The following is a 25325-nucleotide window of genomic DNA, read 5'->3' on the forward strand; positions in this document are numbered from 1 at the left end:
CTGCAACCTAGGCTATATGAAACAGAAGTACTAACAACCACCTCGAAATCGGAATAAAGCCTATTAGCTGACGCAGAGAAATAGGAAGGACATTAGTCTGGCACAGTATAGTGGAGAGGGAGGAAGGAAAGACAAAATGAAGTGCACTCTGAGTTCTGCGAAAAAGCTGAAGTTGCCATACCATRAAAAAGAAGATCGAATTAGAAGACTGAAAAATAAATGTAATTTTCTCTCAGCACAGCRATTTTATTTCTGTGAGTTGCAGAAGGTCTGCCCAGCGCCTTTGCCCTTGYGCTTGCGCTGTCTTTGGTGCTTGACGCCCAGAGGTGAGCGTGAGCCCTGCAGTGCYTACAGGACGCTCTGATTTATGCCCCGGCAGCCTGAATGCTCCGGGAATAACGGACAGCGTTGGGATTCCTCCGGTGTGCTGTTTCCTAGTCCCTTTCTTTAAACCCTTTGAGATACTTGAGTATTTCTTTGACCCTGAAGGAAGGATTTGGCCCTGCAATTTCAGAAGCTCAGGTTAGAGAGTTGATACCGCCAGCCTGCTCGTACTCGTGGTTAACAAATCAAGAGATTCACGGACGTGTACTGAAGTGTGGACTAGTGGTCCATTTATTCTTGGGGGGTTTTCAGCTGCATATTGAGGGGAAATATTTTATATTTAAAGTCACTTTTTTTCTCCGTATGGAATAGTCTATTCAGCTTAATTTAATGAGTTTTTAAAGTATTTGTAATTATAATCCTATTACAGTAATTATTGCTTCAAATCACAGTGATAGCAAATGTTAGGTTACAAACTAAAGAAACCTGTCGCAGCAGGTATTTGYAGTGAGAGGTGTTTAAAGGTGTGATGGTGACAATACTTGGTTCTGGGAACCAACTTGAGTTCTGTTAAGTCCAGCGGATGTTTTTAATGCTTCCAATTTCAAGCAGCAACAAAGAACGTAGCAACGTCCGTGATGCAGCGGAGCCCGTGATGCACCGTGTTTGCAAAGCTCTGCGCCGCTTGGCGTGTTTCTGTGGTGTACCGTCCTGCCCGACGGAGCGCACTGGATCGTTTTCACGGGAACAGTGGGGTAGTTCATCCCTCTTCCGCGCTGCGGACTTCTGTGGAATTACGCTGAGGATGAATATGACCCAGTGTGCCCAAGTACAGAAATCTTTTATTTTTCTGGCACACATAGAGATTTAAGTTAGCAGTACTTGGTTGTTCCACCATGCCCTCAGGTCAGTGAACTGTCATTTCAGAGAACTGGAATAAACAGCACTCTGGATGCATATAGAGACGTTTTGCTTTTTAGTTTAAGTGGCTCAGTAATTTGTGCCTAGACACCATGGTAATGGGCACTCTAATAATAAACAAATGTTCAGACATTGTAAGATCATGGCTTAAATTTTCTTTTAAAAGGGCATTCCATTTTCCTCACTGCAGAAGGAGTAATAAATGCAGGTTTTGTTTTGCTGACTATATCCGYGATAATCCATCAACACCAGTGTTGGATGAATTCAGCAAAAGCCACTCAAAAATACATTGTAAATAAAATCCAATGTTTTGCTCAGCTGACATTTTCAAAGCCTTTGATTTGCCTAGATATTCTTGGAAGCAAAGCACCATGCATTGATCTCAGGCATGACTGTTGATCTCCCAAATCTAGCAAGGGAGAGAGGAAGAAGAATTATTTGGCCTGGAGAGAAATCACAAAAATCTGGAGAAGTGGAGAAAGTATAGGTCTGCATGACCTGCAGCTTCTCCTCTACTATTTAAACAAAGTTTAGGGGAACGTATGCGTTTTGGAGCGTGCATATAAAGTGCARTGTCAGGCATGCGTTTACTGGGGGGAGGCTAAGCGTCATGTGCCACGTTGCGCCGGGGCGAGCTCCTTGTCGTCTGCTGAGAAAGAGCCTTCACCACTTCGCAGCCCCTYAGCACCCGGGTGCCTCCAGACATCCTGCGTCCTATTGCTACTTGAAATCGAGTGTGATCACGTTGAAAGGAACMGTTTGCTTCTTCATAGCAATCCTTTGCAATAATTTTGAGATCCCGTCGTTCCAGGGTGGTAGGAAGGCTGCTGCATCTCTGAACTACTCATTCGAGAAGCTATGCCTTTGAAATGCATGCACAGCTAGCAAACACACATACTTATCACTGTATAAGTTAATATTTGTATTGTCAGCTGAGAGAGCAGCCCTCAGAAAAAGGATATAGTGGTGAAGTAGTGTGCTGAGGACTCTCGCAAGTGAAGCAGTTGTTTGAGCCCTTTCTTCCTTTCCTTGCTACTGAAGAGCGTGAGTGACCAGCAAACTCTTTTTGAAGAATATATCTGTAAAAAAGAGGTGTATTCAAGTTTGGAAGAGAAGAGRAATGACATTTGACAGTTTGTCTTTTCTCAGCATGGTGCAAGAGGGCTTTTCTTCTCCTCCTTCAACCACAGGGCTCTGTTTTGGAGCTCTCGCCAGTAAACTGCCTATTGGGATGTGCTAGTCCAGCAAGTTTCCCAAGCTTTTAGTCAACTGGGAATGTATTGTGCACTCTCAATTTTTCTGTTAAGACTTTGATGTGAAAGAAATAGAGTGAATTAGTAAATACTGCTGTGCAGGGCTTTCTCCGAGGGAGATCTCCCTCTGAATATTGGCTGGCCTCTAGGGCTGGAGACTCTGGCTCTCTGAGGTTTCACGCAGCAGAGCTGTGGGACCGGGGGTTGGTCCCTGCGTACACAGGGTTTGTAGGGGAATACARATGTGGCGGCCGTCGGGTCTGAATGCTCACCGCTCTGAGCACAGCCCTCTTGATTCTGCTGCGTGCAGCTGGCAGCAAGGAAACGATAAAAAAAGACGTAGATGTTAGCAAACGCATTAGGCCAGTATGAGGCACAATAGAATATATCTCGGTATTTTGAAGGAAAAATGCTGAATGGGAGTTCTGTTCTTGCTTTTCTATACACAAAAGTAAATAATAACCTCTCTTGAAAATGCCAAAGTAGCTTAATCAGAGGGTGAGAGATGCCTTCTCGGCATGGGTTTGGAACAAGAGCCTGGTGGCCTCCGTTACACAAATATCCTTAGGAATAGTGGTGATTCCCAGGCGCCATAGTACCAGGCACCCACAGCTGTGAGACAGTATCACCCAGGAATTCCCTCTGTTTTTTCCCTTTTTCTTCTATGTTTTTCTCCCCTTTCTGTTATATAGCTGGCCTAGACCCCTCCTCTCCCTGTCATCCTACTCCTTACTGATTAGTATGGTTTCTTTTATATCCTCGTTGTCCATGTTATCTCTTTGGGTGGAATTCATCTTAAGCATCTTTGTAGTAGGCACCTGAGATTTATAGTTTTATTCTACATCTCTTTTACTCACTTCAGTCCGTTCCTGCAAKGACCTTACCAATGTCGTGCTCAGTTCTTGCTCCTATGCTGCACCAGGTAACCAGACCACCCTTAGAAGACTGCTTGACACTGTTTCTCTAACTGTTGTGAAAGAGGTGATTTCTGTGCCCCGAGAGCACAATCTGCACAGCACAGGCCAGGTTACAATAGCTGTGTTCTCTGGAAACTGCTTTCTGTGGGATTCAGGGCAGTCCATGGGACCACTCGCAGGAAGATACAATATCTAATGTGAATTAGGACATCGGAGCACGGTGCTCTGGGATTTAGCGGCAGCATGTGCAGATGACAATACAGAGCTGGGAAAGCAGTTGTATAAATTATCTTAACAGAGAAAACAAAAAAATTTCAGAAGTGGTCTCAAATGACTGCATTTTGCTTCCAGAGGCAAATCTACAACAGGGCAGGGCATGTGGTTAGAGAAATCATTTTCTTTCAGAACTGAGCTCTCTGTGCTGCCTTGGTTGATTTTCTTTGTTTTGTTTTTTCAGTTGATCATTCCACAGTTTATCTTYCTCCTTTATTAAAGGAGGAAAACCTCATGGAGGCATGCATAAACCAGACACAAACTCCTGTTCAGTTCTACTGCAAATACTGCAAATGTTAGTTAAAAAAGGTGCAACTACTGGACAGGCTGATTTACTAAGAACAACTCCAAGAGTAGTAACACAGTAAAACCCACACTCCCTTCACAAACGTATTGTATATCTTTTTTTTTTAACTAATAACCTTGACAGGTGCCCCACTATTTTTTTTTCTTTAATGTGGTCTTTATATTTTCATCCTGAGTATCAGCATAAATTTTAGGGGATTTTCTAGGCATATCTGTGTCTCTATCTAAGATATATGATATCAACTGGCAGTGATGGTTGAACTACTCAAATACTACTGACAAGTTAAAGCAAATTTTTAGGACTGTGAGATTTTGACCGTCTTCCCGGATGCAGTGTCTCCTGACTGAGAGCAGCCCTTGACTGTCAAGTTGAAATACCAGATTTGGGATTTAACCTTTATGTAAGCCAAACACCCCCAAATGCAGAGTGTCTGTGAAAAGCTAAAAAGTCAGGTGCTCCCCTGACTCCTCGTCTGCAGCGAGCGTGCGTGCGTGCGTGCGTGCACGCGCGCGTGCTTGTTSGGGGCCCCGCCGCCGCGGTGCGTGAGCGGTTCCGCCCAGTGGGAACCAGCGGAGAACCTCGCGCTGAATGGGCTGGTATTTTCTTTGTCGTTTTTTTTGACTTGGCATTTGTTCCTCCTAGCAAACATTTTTGAAAAATCTCTTATTGCTAGAGGGGAAATTGACACCCTTTGCTTTCACGATGATACATTCCTAACACGTTTCCTTGAAGAGCTGGAAATGGTGCAAAAATCTGGTAAGAAAAGTCTCTGTAAAGCCTCAGAAGTCAGGCATTCCACTTCAGACATTTAAGACAAATGCATGGCAAAAACAAGTTGTTTTTTTAAGGTTTCTACTTAAAGTTCTGTGCCAAAGCTACAGTACTTATACATTTTCTAAATGTGTTTTAAGCAATAAGTTGTACAACATTTTTAGAACATGTGTTAAGCTATTTCTCTAAGAATGAAGCTCTTAACAAAACATAAGCACTCTGCATGAGATCTTAGCAGCAAAGTGCTTAAAAGATAAAGTAAGAATTGGTACCATGGGAAGAACACCAGCTGTAGAGCACACAGGTCCATTATGAGAAGTATGGTAGTGGGTAGGGAGAAAATGATTTAATCAGGAGTAAAACCAATTTTATTATAAGGGCACGCAGGGGGTGTGGCACCATAGTGAGAGGGACATTTCAAAATATCTGACAGATTTCAACAATGTGAAAACCCACCCTGTTCTTTAAAGTGACAGTAAACCCCATCAGGTCTCTTTTTTTGATGCTATTGTTAGCAGTTGACTGTTTAAAGCTGGCCTGCTAAGACGCTGTCGATCTAGTTCAATAGTGTGGGGCAAAATAAAAGGCTAATTGTTGAAATACGATCAATCAAATATGATCTCAGAGTCTAAAGAAGATCCCCTCTGCTAGGAGATCAAATCAGGACTTTTATGATTGGGGTAATTCAATGGGGGGAAAGAAGGAAAAAAAGAAAGAAAGAAAGAAAAAAAGAAAGAAAGAAAAAGCAGAGAGGCTTGAAACCAAAGAAGCGAGCAAGTCAACTAGATAAAATGCACAAGTCCGCCTTTGTTCCGCCTTTGTGTCATATATTGCTCCAAGTTAGGGAGTTGGGTCCATTCTGTTCCTTGTATGCATTTCCTGAATCCAGATATTGAAAAAGTATTTAATAATGTTTAGACTTCAAAAAGAACTCCATTTTGAATAAGATTTTTCTGGCCAAAAGTAAACTCGGTCGTGAGAAAACTTTCTCATCAAAGGGCTGGGGATCTGAGGTTGTGGGTGTCCATGCGTCTCCAATAATTTTGCCATTCTGTTTAACAGCAGCTCAGTAAAGAGGCTGCTCTTGAAGCCACCTGAATGGCTAAACACGAAATTTCAGTGACTTTTAGTAAAACATTCCAGGGTTATGTTGCTTCAAATTATTTTTTTTCAGTAGTTTTCATGGTAGGCTCCTGATTTGCATTCAGGCTGAAATTTTCTAAAACTGAAAATTATAGCACATATATATGTGTGTATATGTGTGTATATATATATATATGTATATATATATATAAAGCAAAATCCATTTTGGAAATAACAGAATTTGCAGAAAGTATGTGTCCTTTGAATTTGGGCTGATAAAGATTTGAACTTTCCCAGTTATACGTGGATTATGATCTCCTTGCTTATTCTGTTCTAATAGTATCAGACTATTAGAGTAAAAAGACAAAGAAAAATAGAATAATCATCCAATCTCGTTTTATTTTGATTAGAAACTCTATTTTAGCGTTTAGTTTCTTTTATATTTAAATTCCTCACCTCAGTCAGGCTTCAAAGAAAACATTTTTTTTTGTTTGCAAAACAGTTTTGTAAGCACTTGTGGTTTGTCTTTAGCGTGTTATCATTTTTGACAGCTTTGCATAGCCTAGGTAGGCCAACAGGGGTCTGTCTAATATTGTTGCTGGGCAAATCTTCCTCCCAGAGATGAAAACCAAACAAAATATTTTTGAAGCAGTAAGAAGGAATTAATATCCTTTCTCTCGCAGTACTCTATTCCTTGCTGACATTACATTCAGGCGAAAAAAGGAGAAAAGCGTTACCCATTATTCCCTTGTACATAGCAAGGCTAACACATGTAAAGCAATAACTCATTTTCTATTGCCATGTTTAGCATATGTCTCCTGTTGGCTCAGCAAGGCCTTTAGGCCGGTCCCTTGAGCCGGCCATCATTGGCAACTCTTAGCCCCTCGGCCTCAAACCCAAATAGCTTTGAATCATGTTGAGCCGTGATGCTAATTTTCATACTGATGCATTGTGGGAATAAATGCATCTGACATACTGTGTCAATGGTACCGTCTCTTTGTGTCTCTTGTTTTTTGTTAGCTGCATTCCTACAGATGGTATTCCATTGAAAATGTTCTCTTCCTACAAAAAAAAAAAGGAGAAAAAAAAAAGAGGGAAAAAAACATGCACAGCACCAAACCTCTAGGTGCAGAAGGCTGTTAACGGTTGCTGATGATAGTAGGCAAACATTAACATAATAATTAGTGTCTTGTAATTGTTTCATTAAAACCAGTTGTTCCATTTCTCCTCGTGTTTTCCCAGAAGAGAAGCTGAATTTGGACGACAGCCAGTGGGAGGACATCCACGTTGTCACCGGAGCACTCAAGATGTTTTTCAGAGAGCTGCCTGAGCCGCTGTTCCCATACTGCTTCTTTGAACAGTTTGTGGAGGCGATAAGTAAGTACATCAGATACAGTAGAAGCTAGTGAAATAGCCTGTTATATAAAAATAATAATAAACTTAAAAGTAGAAGAACAGAGGCATCTCAAATCTGATTTACCTTCCATTATCCATGATCCTGTCTTTTTATTGTTTTTGATTGCCTTTTATCTCTTATAGCATTTAGTTATTTAACTATAAAAATATCAAATTATTGGTCTATAAATTTTATATATGCGATTTAACTTTAGTGCCTAAAATGGTTTAGGAAAGAAATTAAAATGTGTATGTATTCAAAATACGCTAGGCTGATAATCCATATATCCCCAAACACAAGAGAGAGACTAATAATTGTGAATCATGTTTGAAGGGGCTGTCTTTATGTTAATCAGAATGAAATGCGTGTGTTTTGTTCCGCAAGGTTGCAGGCTCTTGCCTTACAGTGATCATAAAAAGAATGCAAAAACATTCGTGTTCTCATTTTCATATTTACCTTTGCTTTATTTTTTAAAAGTTTGCAGGCAGCAAAAGTGTTTTCAAAGCGCAAGGCATTTATTCTGTTATGTGTCTCTATGGCTTGTATACTGTAAACCATCTCTATAGTATTTCCAGGTGCATTTTCTAAAACTATAGCTGCTTGGAAAAACTTTCCTAAAAGAAGCACAGTAACTAGGGGGCTTTTTCCCCTTGAAAAGGTGTATGTGGGAGGGCAGCTTAAAGGAAAACAGCTGAGTAGGAGCTTAATTAAAGGTCCAATAGAGAAAAATCTCCAGGAACAAAACCAATAACGAACTTAGAGATCTGTTTTCTGGACGATGGGCATGCATATTTGCCATGACGGTTAATGAGCGCTGTGAGTGCACATGCGCAGCTGTCAGAGACTGTGAAACCCTTAATGTACGGCTCTCTTTGATTTTGTATTCATAAGAGTCTTTAGTTCGACTAAAGCTTTTCAAGACCAGCATCAGATATAATGAAGTTAAATGCGTCTCAGAAGATCCTTCCCTTCTCAGTTATTTAGAGATGTAGTGTAGTTAAATACACAGTGTAATGTAATGAAACACATTACCTTAAAGTTTACTCTTGTCAGCTCATTCTCTYCTCCTTTCAAAGCACGAGGAGACGAGAACAAGAACATTATCCTTCGAGTTTAAGTTCCTGTCTCATAGCCTCTACAGTGCTAAGAGGGGAAGAAATAATAAAGAATTTCTTACTGTTCAGCTTCAGCTTCTGTGCTGCCCTGGGATAAGAATTTCTTTTGAAGCCCTATGGTCTGAGCATGCCCTTCAGGTGGTTCTCCATCCACCTGCTATGCTCTCTTGGAGAGGAGGAGGTGTGGTGCTTTCAGTGGAGACAGTCAGTTCACAGGGCACAACCTGGCATGCTGTTCGCTTCTCATCTTATGCACATTATTCTGCAGTCAAGTGTTTTATTGTATATCCCCCGCCTTTATCTCTTTCACTTTCTGATAATCCACCATCACACTGGTCTTCTGGGGCTAAATATAGTCTTTCTTCATCCTTATCACTGCTTTTCGTTGCCCTTTGGTGTAAGCTTTGGTTAAGCAAACAACATTGTTTTCTAAAGAACATTATCATGACACCATGATCTCATCCTTCCTGCTATCTTCTGTTCTCACCCTCTGTGTTAGCTTCCAAGTTAGGGCAATGTGAAATCTTCTGGTGGCTCAGTGGGGAGATTTTTGATAGCAAAAATAACAGGTGACTGGCAGCAGACTTGGGAATTAGAGTTTGAAAGCATGTCCGGAAGACACTCTCTTCTGAAGCATAAATATTCATGTGTGAGAAATTAGTGTCCCTTTCTGCTATTTGAACTATTATTAATTCCTATTATGATTTTGAGAGCCATTATACACATTGATAGACTAATGAACAGTCATTTATAGAGGGATTTTAAGACAGTTTATTCCTACRAAGAAAATACTAGCACTCTAAGACATTCTTCRCACTATATCACATCCTGAATTCTTGTGGCTTTCTTTACTGYGCATCAGGCTGATTTCTACCTAATCCAACTGTCTAATGTAATCTGTGAATTCCAATCAATCTTCTCTTTATCTGGCCTTTACTGCCATAGTGCCTGCACATCCGCATTGTGATCAACTGTACTTAAAAACCATCTATAAACAACAGTTAGAGGTTTTCAATGTCTTTAGAGCACTTCTACATCTTAATAGGACTCCTGAGCTGAAGTGAAAAATCTCTTGTCTTCATTATCATTTCCAGAGTAGCTGATTCTTTGATTAGTTTGTGTTAGCTCCTGTTTGTTGCATGGTCGGTGCTGGGTTGCTCGCAAACCTGCCTCCTGAACATCTTCCTGTACATCTGTCTCTTCTGCCTGTTTTTCCAAAATGAGTAGTATTAGCGTGCTGTATATAGGTGTGCAGTACAGCTGGAAGAGTGCTTGGTAATACCAGAAATAAACCAACTTAAAGACTGATGGGAAAAGCTAATTTGGACCCATCCCCATACAGTCATGATCCTTATATCCTTGGCCCACCACTCAGTCAGAGCCATACATTTGGTAGAGGATGAACTGCTCTAAGAACCCATTTGTAGTGGGCAGTAATCATTTGTCAGTAATGTTTCTTGGAGATTTAGTCATTTAGCTAGAAGTTCCAAAGGGACAAGTAGCCAAGAGGATTCCTTATGCTGATGCTATTTTAAAGATTATGTGAAAAATTCCATAGAAAGTTTATGTGTGTTACTTTTCCTGGATGAAGCCTCTTAAATTAGCATCAGCTATTATGTGCATAGGAACAAAATCTTACAGTATTGTGTTTCAGTCAAAGTGCTTGCTCTCTACCTTCAATTTCCCTCCTAAATAACTTTAGAAATGTCCATAATATTAGAAAATTTAGATATGACCATGATATCAGAGGATAGCTCTAGAATCTCACAATTCTGCTTGCCAGGCTGAAGCTGGATAATTACTGCCCATGTAGTTTATCCTGGAGAATTTATAAATGGTAAATGGAAGGTCACAAGACCTCTGACCTAATACTAATTTTGTTCGTCATGATGGAAAGCAGGTTTTTCTAGGAGTTTGTCTGGTAACTTGCCAGCAAGTCATTTTTGATGAAATATGCACTTTTAAAGCATGCCCAAATGCTCTGTGAGGGCAGGTTCATCCACACTTAAATTACTCTAGAACCACAAGTGGTTCTAGTGGTTGTCTGCAAGATCAGTAGGCATGGTTCAATAGATTGGCTGTAAATGAAATTGTGCTTCATGTGAGTAGAGTGGTAGAAGTGCCAGTAATGGAAACACTTAATCACTTCATTTACAGAATTCAAGTTGTATGAGCACGCAGACTTCTGCCATAACTTCAGTCACTGACACACAAAAAGTACCCCCAAAAATGTTTAGAAATATTAGCAGATAAATGTGCTAGTTGCTTATAAATAAATCTTTTGTTTAATTGAACTAGTTTTGTTGAAGGATCTCAAGCAGAAGGCAAGGAAAAATAGAAATTTGTCTACTACAGTGTCATGGGCAGCTATGACTGATATCCACAAGGGCAACTTCAATCTCAGAAACATTTAATCTCAGAGTGCTGCTTGATTTCATTTCAAATACTGAATAGTTCTAGATCTTTTCAGCTGGAGAAAGCTGTATAGGTAGTGCATCTCTCCAGTCTTAGTTGCAAAAAAAAATAAAATAAAAAATAGAAAAAATAGACAAAACCCCAAACTGCTAATATTCCATGAAGGAAAGAAGTTGCCAAAGCTGGAACATCTGTCCCTGGTTTGGAAGGCCAAATTCAGGTCTTTGATTTTGTCTGCAACAGGTTGGAAAGATCACTACCTTACTGCATCAGCAGAAGAATTAGATTAACAGAAATTAAGCTTTGCAAAATCTATCATTCAGGCTTCTAAGTGCAATCCAAAACCTAATATAAGATGCCTAAGGCCGTGGTAGGAGGAACAGAAAACAGTAGTTGCCAYAGAATGGAAGCCAAATTGGCCCCCAAGTCTCTGGAGAAGCAATAGCATTTTGTAAAGCATCGGATCTGGTTGGTGAGTGTGACTTAGGTCCTGGCAACCCCGCAGGACCAACTCAGTTCTAGACACCTCAGTGAAGAAATCCCTGATTTCTGGATCTTGAGCCACTGAGCTCCTCAGCCCTAGTAGAAAATAAAGTATTTCTCTCTGCATGGACAGAAGTAGAGCCACAAGCACATCAAGCAATTCCAAAGTCACAGCTGCACCATCTAATTAGCTTGTGCACCTTAAGGGTTACATGGTGGATGAATAATATTTTTTTTCAGAATTATAATGGTGAATTTAAGTGTCTGGATACTACCTAAGACTCATACTAGGTACTCTTGGTACTCTTTTTTCTTTCTTTCTTTCTTTCTTGCTTTCTTTTCTTTTTTTTTTTTTTTTTTTTTTTTTGTGATCTGTTTTTTTTTTTTTTTGGTTTCTCTGATGGAGCATTAACACTTTTTTTCAACCGATTTCACACTTAGCCTTTCAATACATCAATTAGGGTCTCCTTGGGTATGCTAAGCAGAATTCACAGTGTCATTACTATCAATCTTATCATGATTTGTTTTAGCTTTTTATATACAAACTGAAGAAGATGGTTATTTAGGATCTTGAACATGATACAGTTATGTAACTTTTTTTGGTTATTGAAAGATGTTAGAGTTAAAATTCATTACATTTTCCCCCTTCATGGGTCCTGTTTGACAAAATCCACAAAGTCATGATCTCGTAAAACACAGTGGTAACATAACAAAGCAATAAGATAGGTCACCTGATTGCAACAGCTATAGAATAGGTGTTTGGCAACACTTACCTGACAGTTTGCAAAAGCTGTAGCTCAATCTCACTTTGGTTCTTTAAGTAACTAGAGTGAAATTCTCATTTCACTGATACCAATGAGACTTTCACTTTTTGACTTCCATAGAGTGAGAATTTCATCATAGATCTGGAAAGGCACCATGGGCTAATAAACTCTTCTTTCATTAGAACAGGAGACTTGTTTATATAAGACCACAGAAGGTACCAATGCAAACAGAAGTTGACAGTCCTCTCCATGTCGGTCAGTTGTCTTCCTTTCTGTGGCGGCTGGCCTCTGTGTAAGGGTTTACTCTGAGCCTGAGCTCTGGTTTGGCTCCAGAAAGGTGTACTCAGAATCTGCTGTCCAGGTGGCCCAGGACAACGTGTTGCAGAAACCCAGGTCCAAGGCACTGTGTGGACAATGATCACACTTCAGTCATGAGCATGCTGTGGTAAAGTTTGCATTGAGTAACAAAACTGTTGAGGAGCTTGCATGGAAGCTGTCTTCAGTAAAATCAGGAGAAAAAACTGTGTCAGGAGACAATAAACAAATGTAGTCATCAGTATAGAATCATAATTGAAGAGCAGAGCTACATTTGTTGAAAACATAGTGCAACAAGGACMTGCTTTGAACCACTATGCAGTGTTATGAAAATAGTAGCTGGGAAGCAGGAATGAAGGAAATACATTCATTTATTCTGACAGTCATAACATCCTTGTATCATCTTGGTGGAAAGTTACAGAAGATGTCTAAAGAAATTTTCAAAAGACATCTAAAGAAGCCTCACTTGAGGCTTACAAAGAACAAGGCTCAAGGCCAACTCGTCTTGGAAAGACAAGTCAGCATATTGCACTGTAAGAAATCCATGACAGTCTCTTAACATCGTCATGTAATAGGTTCCTGAGAAACCAAATCTTATCAGTCTCTGGCATTATTTAAATTTCTGTCATAATCTCAATCTGTAGGCTTCAATTCCTAATCAAACTGCTTTCAGTTTCACAGTTGGTGAGCCTGTTAYTGAAATCATTCTCCTATTCTCCATTTACTTGTCCAAGGAAGTTTTGGAGCTTGGCATGGTGTCAGTTTTTATGTGAACGTGAGGATTTGTAACCAAAACCAAGGTCACCGCAATGTACCGCACATAAAAGGTAGCCATATCAGTACCCTTTTGGTTGAATCTAAACATCAGAAGAAAGTACAAGAAAGTACAAACTAAATGTGAACAGAGCAGAAAAAGAGTAGAAACAGGAAGTATTCAAAAGCTGAAGTGTAACTTTTTAGATTTTTGTGTACTCTTAAAAAAATAGAGAATAATTTTGTGGGTAATGTAATTGCAGGGAGTAGCAGCAAAGTGGTGGCTAAAGAGGTTCRTTTCAGACGTTTGGTTCCCAAGGGGTGCTAAGGAACAATGTGGCCCAGTAACCTCCTAGTTCTCTTTCAGTGACCTTCTCTTCACAGTTGCAAACTGTTTCTGTTCAACAGCATTTTTAAATAGATCTTCCCAGGTCTGGAAGCAAGYGTTTTGGGAGGAGGGGGAACAACTTTTTGAGGGCAAGTCTATGAATAGATTTGTCTTTTGAGGTGGAAAATAGCCTAACATGTATGGAAATAAAGGGTACTGGAAGCGAATTAGCAGCTAAAACGTTTCTTTTTTTTTCACATACATAGAAAGTTTTAACTAAGTTAGGAGGGAAATGAAAAGAAAACCTACATGTGAAGGTTTAGCTCCTCTGCAGGGTAYAGCAATGTGAAGGAAGCCCAGATAGCATTTGTCCATAGAAAATCAGGTTCTAGATCARCTTTGCCGTTTTTCTGACTATATCTTCAAAAAGAGATCTCCTATAGTATTTGCTAATCCTTTTCTTTTGTTAGTACACAATTTTGTTGTGCTACAAGTTGAGTTTCCTACRTGTGCACTGAATCAAGCATTTTGACAGTTTTTCTCCATGAAGTTTACTTAAAACAGTGTTTTAGTATCAGCGTCAAATCAGGTCATTCAGCTTTTGAGGAAGAGAAGGGAAACTGAGGAACTTTACTGAAAGGATTGCTACACCAGTGATGAAAATTGCCTTAAAGTTAAAGGAATAACAATTAAAAAATTCTGTAGCTTGGGTTTATAAATATGAAGGAGTGTTTTAAATTATTGTCAAAGCAAATGAAAAAGTTTTAAAAGTATTTACACTTGGCTCTTTTTGTTATGTTAAAGTTTTGCGGCAGAGACATATTCTCCCCAATTTAGTGTTTTTTTGTTATGATAGTTATATTTTTTTTTAACGTAGTGGAAAGTTTATTGCAGATGCCTGGCCTGTCTCTTAACTCATGCTAATTATATTCATAATTAAATGTTAAACAAGAATTGACTAGGCCAACTGGCTTGCACAGGTGTTTGTGATATGAATGGTTTAACACTTACACAGTAAATTATTGGACCTGAATCTGTAGTAATCTGCTCCGTGAGAACCTTTCACAAGAAGAACTTCCCTGTACGTGCTACATCTTGGACTTGGAAACTAGGACTTGCAAGACGAGTTGGTAGCCAGCCTTATGCCAAAGCTGTGATTTTGCCCTCAGGGTCTCGAGGCTGCATAAGCTTTGACAAAAGGGTTTTTCTTTTTTGCTTTCACCCGCTACAGAACGRGGGTGCTCCGGGCATTAATGTTTCTGGGGAGCTGGAGAAGTCATGGGATGCTTGGAGGAAATGTCACCTGGGCACCAGTGTGCCTCACTCCAATTTGAAAGATATTGTCTACCTGTGTATTTACACAGTAGCCAGATTAATCTCCAAGGTGCCCCTAAATTATTGTTAGCTTTGGGCAATTGTCGTCTGACAGGATGCAAAATCAAAAACTTGCAAATGGAAAAAGACAGGTATTTCAATTTTCTCTCTCTCTCTTTTTTTTTTTTAACTTACATTTTAAGCACAGAAAGCAGCGTGTATTTGTGTAATTTAAATCTGGCCCGTGGTTAAAAGAATCTTTTTGTAGGGGAAAAAAAGGGCAGAAGTGAAAAGAAGAGCCGACTTAAGAGTTTAAATTTGTGTGAGCGTAAGAGAAGCAGCCAGAGAAAAGCGAGAGGRGAGAACGGTGAAAGAACACAAAGGGAAATTGAGAAATCCAAGCGATAACACAGTTTGTGTCTTCTTGCTATCCAAAAGTTGCTTTMCCCAAACAAGAATAATATGACGTATCTGTGTGTGTGCACTGTCATACTAGAAGAGAAACAGTAGAAAAATATGGATAATAAGGTCTTGATAACAAAAAAYGATTAACTGGGTTGTTCCTTGGTCATTGTCATGTAGCTATGTTAAAGGTCTGACCGAAGAAAGGTGCATTTGCCTTACAACAGGAATTTGTGCTTACTGCAATAACATATGGAAAGTCATGGAAAATTAATAAATAAGTAAATAAAGCACTATCTTCAGATACAGCTGAGTAGTACGCAGAGAAGGTCAAGGCAACTTTTTGTGGCTCCTAAATACTTCAAGTGGATTTGGCCCCTGGAAAATTGAAACTGTGCTCGTTCGTAGCAGCAGAAGCGACCGTGCAGGGACTGTTCCCTGGCTGAGAGATCTCCAGCACTGAGGTGCGCTGCCCAAACGGCCAAAGAGCCTCTGGCATGGGGGGAGTCCTCGTCCTCGTCCTCGTCTTCGTCCTCGTCCTCGTCCTCGTCCTCGTCCTCGCCAAGGTCTGCCCCCAGGCAGCGCAGCTGGATGAGCCCCCCACGTCCTGGCGGGTAAAAGCAGCCATAAACCGTGCCTTAATGCGGATCACTACCTCATCGATTTATAAAACATCATTTTATAATGAGGAAAAATGTACCTAGCAGTGTGGCATCAGGGAAGACCTCTTTACAACTRCAGATAAGAGCCCTAATAATAATGCATTAAATGAGCTAGAAGAAAATGCATAACTTCAGCCTTTGCGCTTAGGATCATGACAAATCTTTGGCTGTGAATCTGGTAAAAGTACAATTGAATAATTCAGAGAAAGGTCTAACTGTACCTTTACTGCCCGAGAGCAGTGTTCAGTTGGGGTGAATCACAACAGCCTTTTTTTTTTTTTTCCTGGAAATGTTCTAGAAATGCTCTGAAAATGACATAGAGAAGGAAATGAGAAAAAAAAATAAATAAAAAGATTAAATGCTTTAAAAATTCCACAGAGTAGGCAGGCACAGAATCAAGCAGTGAACGGTCACAAAATTGTCTGCTCGGTTTGCCGTAATAGCACACATACGGCGGTGGAGAAGAAAGAATGCCACGTTGCTAAACGGCCCGATAAAACAAAATAATGTGATTAAACAATGACAATAGCGCTGCCCACAGACTCCTCCCTGGTCGTACGGAGTTTAAATCACAGGTTAAGACCAGGCACGGGGTGGGAGTTCAGCTTCCCCTTCCCCAGAAGCATCATCGGCTGACGTGGTGTCGCTTGACACGGGCCTGGCTCCGCAACCGCGCCGTTTTGACCGGCTCTGCTCGGAGGGATGGCTGCAAACTGAAATACTTGGAAAAGGAGTGATGTCTAAATGTGCGGGCAGGCCGGTATTCTTACCAAGGCTGGGGCAGAGTTCAAAGTTAATATGATTTATAACGTCTCTTGAGGGACACAAATTGTGAAAAAGTAGGGCTGGAGAACTGGGTAATGTGGCTAAGGAGAAGCATCTTTAGCAGCTGTACTACAGCAGCTGTGCCAGATAATAGATAAAAGAGGAGTCAAGGAAAGCAAGAAATAGTGTGGGAATGAAGAAATGAGGAGTGCTGCAAGCCCTCCTCTTTTAAACGGGTGTCAGTGAACAGTATTGAGGCAACCTATTCGGCAAAAGGTTCGTTGAACTTTTATTTTTAAGGATGTTTCCGTAGATGTAGAAAAGTTTCCATGATCCACTGCTTTGTGCTTACAGCGTAACTATTGAATTTGAAATGTTCACAATTTTTTTTTTTTTTTTTTTTTTTTTTTTTTTTTTTTTTTTTNTGGGAAGTCGGACGACTCCCTTTGACTCTCTTCTCTATAAAATTCACCGGCCTGTTAACCCATTTGACTCTGGCAGAGTCTCGTTACGTGAAAGCACTAATGCTTTAATTGCCTGGGAAGGTAGCAGAGCACGCAGATAATCTCGCTAAGATCGGGAGCGCGGTCGAACGCGCCAGCAGCTCACGGCCTGACCCGTTCGCCGTTGRACGCTTTCGAGCGATAGTGTTGCACCAGGAAAGACGTGAGGATGCGCAGAGAAGATGTGAGACTAAGAACCCCAGACTCGGTTGCAATGTATATTCCTCTCCAGCACTCGCTGCAAGTGTCACTGAAAAGTAAAGASGGAGAGGGGGGCAGATGCCTTGGAGCCCCCACGACGTACCGACCGGGCTGGGGGCGGTGCGGAGGGCGAGCGAGGAAGCCTGCAAGCTGGAGGCGCTTCTCCTTCCCTTCTCTTTTTCTTCTTTTTTAGCAAACAAAAATGAAAAGGGAGAAGYGGGGAGGGTTGCCCAGCAGGCAGGGTTATATACGCTTCTGCAGCTCCAACCCTGGGCGACCAAGTGCCACTTTTAGAACAGCATTTTCCTTTGCTCATGTTTGATTTGCATCTGCAGCTTCACGTTCACCCAGCACTAACCTACGCTCTCTGCAGCTGAGTCCTTGCTTCTTTTCCCGTGCACCACAGAACAAGGCTCCTGACTTACTACATTCCCACTTGCAAGTTTCAGTGTATTAATGTATTAAAAAAACAAAAATTAGCCCACTGTGTGGATATAAATCCTCTACAGAGAAATATCAAAACTGTGAAGAGCAACCACTTTATGAAATGTTAGTAGAATTTGATGCAAGAGACGTGTTTTTGCTTTGAAGCTGTAGCTGTCCTCTAGTTCAGATGGTATTTGTGAATCACTGCCTCAAAAAAAGGGGTCTTTTGGCACATGCTTTAGGCTGATGACAGGCAAAATGAAGTAGATTCTGTCTCAGAAATCTCCAAAAATAATCTTAGGTTTGACATAACACACCATGTCACGAAGTGATATAAGCCACATAAGCACAAAGCAGGCTTTAAATTTAAAGGGGAATAATCCTGTTTTCAGATGGGATACTTTCCATCAATTTGGATAACAAATATCTGATGCAGAATATAGGCGGTCGGGTGTTAATGCCGAGATCTCTCAAAGCCTGCAATTCCTGSTCGTTAGTCACTGTGGCAGCCTGTTTTCTGCTGCCCTTACCTGATAGTGTCTGAGAAAATTCACACGCACACGACAAGCGTGCACACTTGCACAGAAGATTGCTACCTGGAAGTAGAGACCTGTTTTTAGTGTCCTTAACCCTTCAACGCCGGTGAGCCGGCGTTCCCGATGCTAAGGAGTGATGCAAAATGCATTAATGCTCAGCACTGGGAAATCCCAACTCCTGGTGCCAAGAGGTTCATAAATATAGTAATGAAACCTCTTGACTCAAAGTGAGCACTATTTAACAGAACAAGCATGAACAGCCTTTAGGAGATTTTGCAGCTGGATTTGTTCCACTGTGTCAGAGCTGAACCTCCATGATAGTAGTTTTAAAACCTGCGCAAGGCTGAACAACATAGTTTTAGGAAACCAGGCAGCAAAGAAAAAAAAAATGTGAAAAGAGAAAGTGAAGACAYTGCTGTATCATGCAGGGAAACAGGCACCAAGAATCTCAAAGTGAGAATTCAGTGACAGATGTCAAGGTCTTTGGGAAGTGTCCACCAAGCTTTATTTTGCACATGTTCCTGAACAACTAAAACGAGTGCTTTGTGCGATAATTTACTAGCAAATCAGTATCAATAAATCAGAATCATGTAAGCAGTCATGTTTATTATATCCTTGTTGCTTAATATTCATGATAGTAATTTATTTTTATAGTACAGTTTCACTGTTATCCCCCCAATGCTGTAACTTTGAGTCAGGCAAGCTGCAAAAGTAGAAGGTCAGGTAACTCTTTGAAGGCTGTAAAAGTTTGTTCAGTCAGTGGAATTTGCTCGTATTTTTGAAAATACTCTCATGGCTCCTTAAAACAGTTACACTATAATTTCTAATCTTTCCCATCACTGCCTRTTTATCAAATATCACTGCAAAACAGCAGTGGCAGGTCTATAAAAGAATATTTTAGAATGTCCAGAGATAAAAACACAATCAAAAATAGCCATGAAATCTGATGTCACTATCTAATTTTAATTGAAGTTCTTTTTTTCCAAAAATATAAGCCACACAATTATTCAAGACTTCCAAAAATTTGTTCTACAGTAGCAAGAATGAAAGAAAAATTAAGCTAATAACTTTTAAAAAATGTTAGAAACAGAAATGAATTTGAGCCTCGATTCACCAAGGTGTTTTGCTGAGCTTTGTCAGCTTAAAGGCAGCTTGAAGTGGAAGCAAATGAAATTTCCATTTCAGGCTACTTTCCACTTCAAGGGAAGCACAAAGGATTTGTAATGTAAGTGGAAATCAGGACCAAACATGCCGTACTTGTTAAACAGGTTGGCAACAATAGAAACAGGAGTTCTTTGTCCACAGGACATGTAAAGTACAATAAAATACAACTTCTACCTGTCACTCCTACCACAACACCTCAGTAYTGGTTTCATGGTCGCTTAAGTCTTCAGTAACTTAAGAAGGCTTTTTTGAAACGATGTTCAACAGATTCAATTGAGTACCCACTGTTTCTTCTTTTGGTGTACTTTTTTTATGGAAAAATGGATTTTAGCTCTACCGGCTTAGATACAGGGACTCCTGCCTTTATTTTTATCCCCAGCATAATTAGGTTTAATGAGAAAAAGTACGGATCAAAMGATGCCACAGATGTCAAGATATTTTGCGTAGCCCTATAATAAGAAATCAGCATATCTCTTGCATGCTGAATGCTTCTGGTGTCATGAAATTATTTGTCCTGGATGAAGCTGCAAAGAGAGAAATAGATGCTGCTCAGGAATGTAACATACGATGGGCCATTTCTTTCTTCTGATTTCACAAGCCAAATATTGTCAGATCAGCCTACGGTGGGTTTGTGGTGACSTAGACAACATCAGAGTCCATAGGCAGGTTCAGGTAGCAGCTGTAAAGTTGCTAATTCAGACTCTGACTTTGGGTGACGTATGGTCATTAAAGAGCCTATGGACTTTTTATTCTTGCTGTTTTTCCTATAAAATGAGGTGATGGCATTGTCTTGAAAATATTTTGTCTCTATTAATTGSCTCTATATACTTAATCTTTTTTTCAGTTTGCATATCGGAGACAATTCTTTAGGGAGAATTTTTTAATTCCCCTTGGCTTACTTTGGATARTATTTTTCTGTGCTGCTGATCTGTTTTAGCATTTTACCTTAGGCTGAGTTTATACGGCAGAAGAAGCATTCGGTGTGTAAAGGCCTTCGGAATAAAGGCAGTCTATAACCATACAATAGCCATATTGGTGTGTCTCCTTGGGTTTCATTTAAGGATGAGCTTTTGATGAAGTTGTATTGGTTATTASACATAATCAATTGTTTCTCATCTAGGAACACATTTTTCATTAGATAAGAGGTGGAGGCCCCCCAAAAAATATTGCTGATGAGCTGAGCAAAATATAAWCCTACCTCATCAGAGATAACATCTAAAAAACCTTCAGGTTTATTTATAGCAAACAACAAAGACTGAAATTCAAGAAATGAAGAAGATAAGCAGACATAAAAGAACATTTTCATTCTAAGTGTAAACTGTCATTAAATGTATTTAGATTTACATCCTATAATTATTATGATTGTAGCAATTAATCAATCAACTGATTAACATGTGGGGTCAGCAGGACACAGTGATCTTATCTAGAAGCTTGAATTAATTAATTATTCCTTACCCTTCATTATTATTTTCTACTTCTCTATGTTTGCTCAAAGTGTCCCTATTGACAAAATATATCTTATTTTGTCTATTTATTGAGTCAAGCACGGGAAGTTACTGATGTACATTTACTAATTTGCCTTCGGAATTTCAAATTAATTAAAAGACTTTTAAAGCATTGCATAATTTTAACTACTTGTTATATTCTAATTAGCCAGGTTCAATTAAATTGTTTTCAATGTAGCAACTTAAGAGCTCTTGTCTCTTCAAGTGGAGTCAAATTCAGCGGGTGTATACTGTTGCAATGATATAATTCTGTGTTCATTACCCTGCAAGACAGTGAAGTCCTTGCACTCAGTATCCTTGTTTCGCGTCTGCTGCAGCATGAGGATTTTCTAGTTCCACAGGCAATCTCACTGCCAGGCAGTCTTCCTAAAATTCAGCCACGTTTTAATTTGCTTTATGCAACAGCATTGCTTCTAATATCCTCTTCGTTGTGCCGAGCATTTCCTCTGTCTCCTCGTGGCAGAAGCTGGGTCACGCTGAAGTCACCAGCAAAGTCTCGCTGGCTGCAGAGAGGACAGGGTCTTAGCCCTTGGGTTTGCTTCCTTCGAGTGTTCATAGCTCATTGCCATTCCTCTAGCATCCTCAGTCATAACTTAACCCCGCTTATTTATCTTCTGTTCATCTCACTACATATATCACTGCTCCTAAGCCACTACCCAAGGATTTATTTTGCTGGACTTAGTTTTAGGTTTGGGAGGTTTGKGAGTATCCTGAACATTCTCAGGGTCTTTCTCGGGTTCCAGAAGGGGACATGATACCCCACTGCAGAACCCACCAGTCACGGAGAAGTGACAATTTTTCCTTCCCCACCCTAAACCAGGATGCCACTATAAATATTTTTTTCAGATTTTACTGGCCTGCATGCCTTATTGCACTGTCAGTCTGTCTGCTTCCCTCCTGCTTATCAGTCTCATGCTTGTTTGGCATTCCTGGTTCTTAAGAACTTGGATTTGGGATTTGCTTTTTCTTTTTATATCTTGCATTCTCTTATCTTTTTCTTTTATTCCATAGTTGATAGTTTAAAGCAAGCCTAGTAAGCCCTGATGGTGTTGAAGAAAGAAATAAGCGCTCTGTCAGATAGCACCTAATTCAATGGCTTGKCCAGAAAACATTCAGATGGTCTGTGTATGTAAACCCACATTTCTGTTGCATTATCACCCGCTGATCGGCACTTTCCTTTTACTTCGATGAATATTCAGCAGACGGTTCTGTCTCTTCTCAYATGTTGCCTTTAAGCACCATGAAATGGTGGCTCCTTGCAGTGGCACATGGGTGTCTGGGCTCATTTTAGCTGTCTAAACTTATCCCTTCCAGGTTCCCATCCTGGGTAAAAAGACGTGTAGGTCTTCAGCAGTCCTGTCCTCTACTATACTTCTGAATGTTGGTCCACAAAGGTCTCATAGACATCCTGAGCCATCCAAAACGGCACTGGACAGATACGTGTGAGGTGCTGGATCACTCTTTCAGTGTCCAGTGCTCTTCCACAAAAGTTATTTGCTCTCTGTGGGGCTTTTAAGGCTACCTTTCACATCAGCACATCTTTACTTCCATGTTTCTTTCCCATAATGCRTGGCCAAAACACTCCCCGACGTTGTAATTCTTGTAGCCAGTTGGCTACGCTGGCTCCTTCATCAAAATAGCTCAAAACAGCATSAAGTCTGAGTCTGGAAGAAATGCTGCAGCCTTGCAGATGCTCTGCATCTCATTCGGGAGAGGGCACAGAGTTATTTTTTGCCCCTCATACGAAGGAGCAGCMGCAGCTTTGGGGAACTGCCTTCCTAGACTGCACTTAGCACTGCCTAAGTCCCTATTCCTATCTTGCTGGTGCCTTCCTCCTCCTCTTCCTCAGTGGCATCCTGCAGCCCAATGCAGTTGTCTTCTCCACATATGCTTTTTTTTTTTTTTTTTTTTACCTCTAACTTTTCCTTTCTTTCCAATTCACCTTCCCTCCAGGTCTCACGTGCTTTCATGGAAACTGCCACAGTGAGGTCTTGTCCTGGCTAGAGCTCTTAGGTGCTACCGCTATCTGTATAACCAAAAATAAAATAGATGCTAAAAATCCAGCTGCTGCCTCTCTTACTGAGCTGCAGGGAAGTTCATAGCCCAGCCTCTGAATTTTTTGGGTGATGGCATGTGAGATAGCAGGAATAGTATTAGTTTTGGGGGCCCAAAGTAGAAAGGGTGGGAGAAGCAGTTATCATCCAGCTTTTGCTTTGAAATGTAAACTTAGCAAAGATGGAGCCTGGCTCTTGTCATTGAAATATACATATGGAACCACAAAATGCCACTTTTTATCTATTTGTTTTCCTGACCATAACCACGTTTTCACACTGTCAGCATTTCCATTAGAAGCTCTTTTTGTCAGAGGTTTATAACGAGAATGTAAAGATTTGCTATGGGCTAAATCTCAATCCAAGAGCAAATGTTTATACCAATTCTGAAAACAATCAGCTTGCCCATTTGTAGTTATGCATGTGTTCATCATCTGTTACTGCTTGTCCAATGCTCTGCAACTTCTGGAAAGAAAAAGAGACATCTGGAGGAAAAAAAAGTGCTTTCCTGCAGATAGCATACTGTATGGTCTCTTGAGTTACTGAATAAGGTACTACATAAATGCATGCTTTTCAGTTGGTGTGGTTTTTTTTTTTTTTTGACTGAAGCTGGTCAAATTTACTGTAGCGAATATTTTAACTGARGGTTTAGGTCTGTTTCCATTCGTGCATTACTTACATGGAAGTTGYGTTAAAAATTTGCTGAAAATTATTCATTTAACAAACTGAGTCACTCTTCTGACAGCAGCCACGATGAGTACAGTGAGAGCGTTTCAGCTGAGCTTCTGCACTCGAGGGGTAACAGGGCTTTCCTGTCCACCACCCCTCCCGTGGATCAATCATTAAGTGACATATGATCTGGGCTTCAGTTAAGTTTAAGGGACAATTTACACGGTCCTTATACTGCTCTGGCTATGTTGGTTTGAACATATGATCGTTTGAAGATATAGATAGTTAGTAGAGACCCACAGTATGAGCACATATGTTGACATAAAGATGAATGTGCRCACAGAATAAGCACTTAGGACTAGACTCACACAATTTGTTTACATAAGCATTACCTGTCTCCAGCATAGATATATGTAAAGTTTATCCTAGTTTAAATAAGAATATCAAGTTTATATACTTTTTTAATAAAAAAATGCAAACTCRATATAAAATATATCTGGATAAACTYTGTAAATAGGCAGAGATTAGCTAGGTGCTTATGCTAAAATTGCCTAAATTTTAACATTGGAGTTCCTCAGGTGCCTAAGTTCTGTTTTAGAGCAAATCAAGAAGCTTTGTAACACCCCTAGTATTTACATACAATGCTTAGCATTATAAGTATTTACTTTATAATAGTATTAAAGTGATACTTAGAAAGCAAGGATCTTTCTTTGCTGAGCTGGCTGCGCTGCGCCGAGCGTGTACGTTAGTTTTGAGGTCCGTAAGCTCCCCCGACCCACGCCGCAGCTGCGTTTTCCCGCGGCTGCCCGTCAGCGCTCTTCGCCGGCGGGTGGGGGCCGCCGTCAGGGTGCAGCAGCCCCCAGGATCTCAGGGCGCAGCGGGGCCGCCAGTAAAACTCCCTAAAAATGAGCCGACCAACCTGTCCGAGCTCCTCTAGATACGGACACGTCTCCGACCGCAGCAAGGAGTCCCGTCAGCCTCGTGGCATTAGTTTCTAAATGGCTGTAGTTAAAGCAGTTTAAAAAGTGCGTATGGCCTTTAAAGCCATTAGGGATTTCTTTTTTTCCTTTGGCAGATAATTCATGAGCAGTTATAACTCGTTGACAAATCATTGTGCAAACAACGAGAAGAGTTTTTCGGAGTGGTGGTGAGCACACATCTGGTACGAATGTTCTCAGAAATACTTAGCCCTGCTGGCATGTGCCGTGCTTTTGTCTCAGGGAGATTTCTAGTGGGGAAAAATGCTCACCTGAATGTCTGTGACCAAGCAGGCGCCAGCACATCAGCAGATCTTCTTTGCAAAAARAGGAAAAAATTGCAATATCCTATCTCTTGGCTTTTTTCACTCAGCTCTGCTTTCAACCAGGAAGCTTTAAGAACCTAATTAATTATGAACTAATTAACTGAGCTTAACAAAATCACTGTGAGATTGGTGGTGTTATTATAAATACCTCACAGTGAGTAAACTGAGGCACGCAGATTGAGCTGCGTAAGTCGGGTGGCAAAGCGAGTCGGCGACAGCAGCAGCCTCTGCAGCCCTTTCATTTCCAGCCCCTTGCTCTAAACAATTTTGCTACATTTTTTTGCTACGTTTTGCACCCTTTCCAGGTCTATTAAGGGTTAAAAGAAGTTTTAAAATCCCATACGAAATCTGTGCAAATATGTGTTCTGCATAAATCTGGGCCACAAAATTAATATACTTGTATACA

General features: G+C 40.5%; 1 protein-coding gene across 1 annotated transcript in view; it reads left to right on the forward strand.

Moving 5' to 3' along the window:
- ARHGAP15 (Rho GTPase activating protein 15) overlaps window positions 1–25325 on the forward strand; it is a 309324-nt gene that overhangs the window by 241029 nt on the left and 42970 nt on the right. Inside the window, exon 11 of the mRNA XM_085308369.1 lies at window positions 7092–7226. Within this exon, the coding sequence (XP_085164495.1) occupies window positions 7092–7226 (135 nt within the window). The remainder of the gene's footprint in view (window positions 1–7091; window positions 7227–25325) is intronic.

This window comes from Rhea americana, unplaced genomic scaffold (assembly GCF_003343005.1).
Source record: "Rhea americana isolate MKP2758 unplaced genomic scaffold, rheAme1 scaffold_105, whole genome shotgun sequence".
Taxonomy (NCBI): Eukaryota; Metazoa; Chordata; class Aves; order Rheiformes; family Rheidae; genus Rhea; species Rhea americana.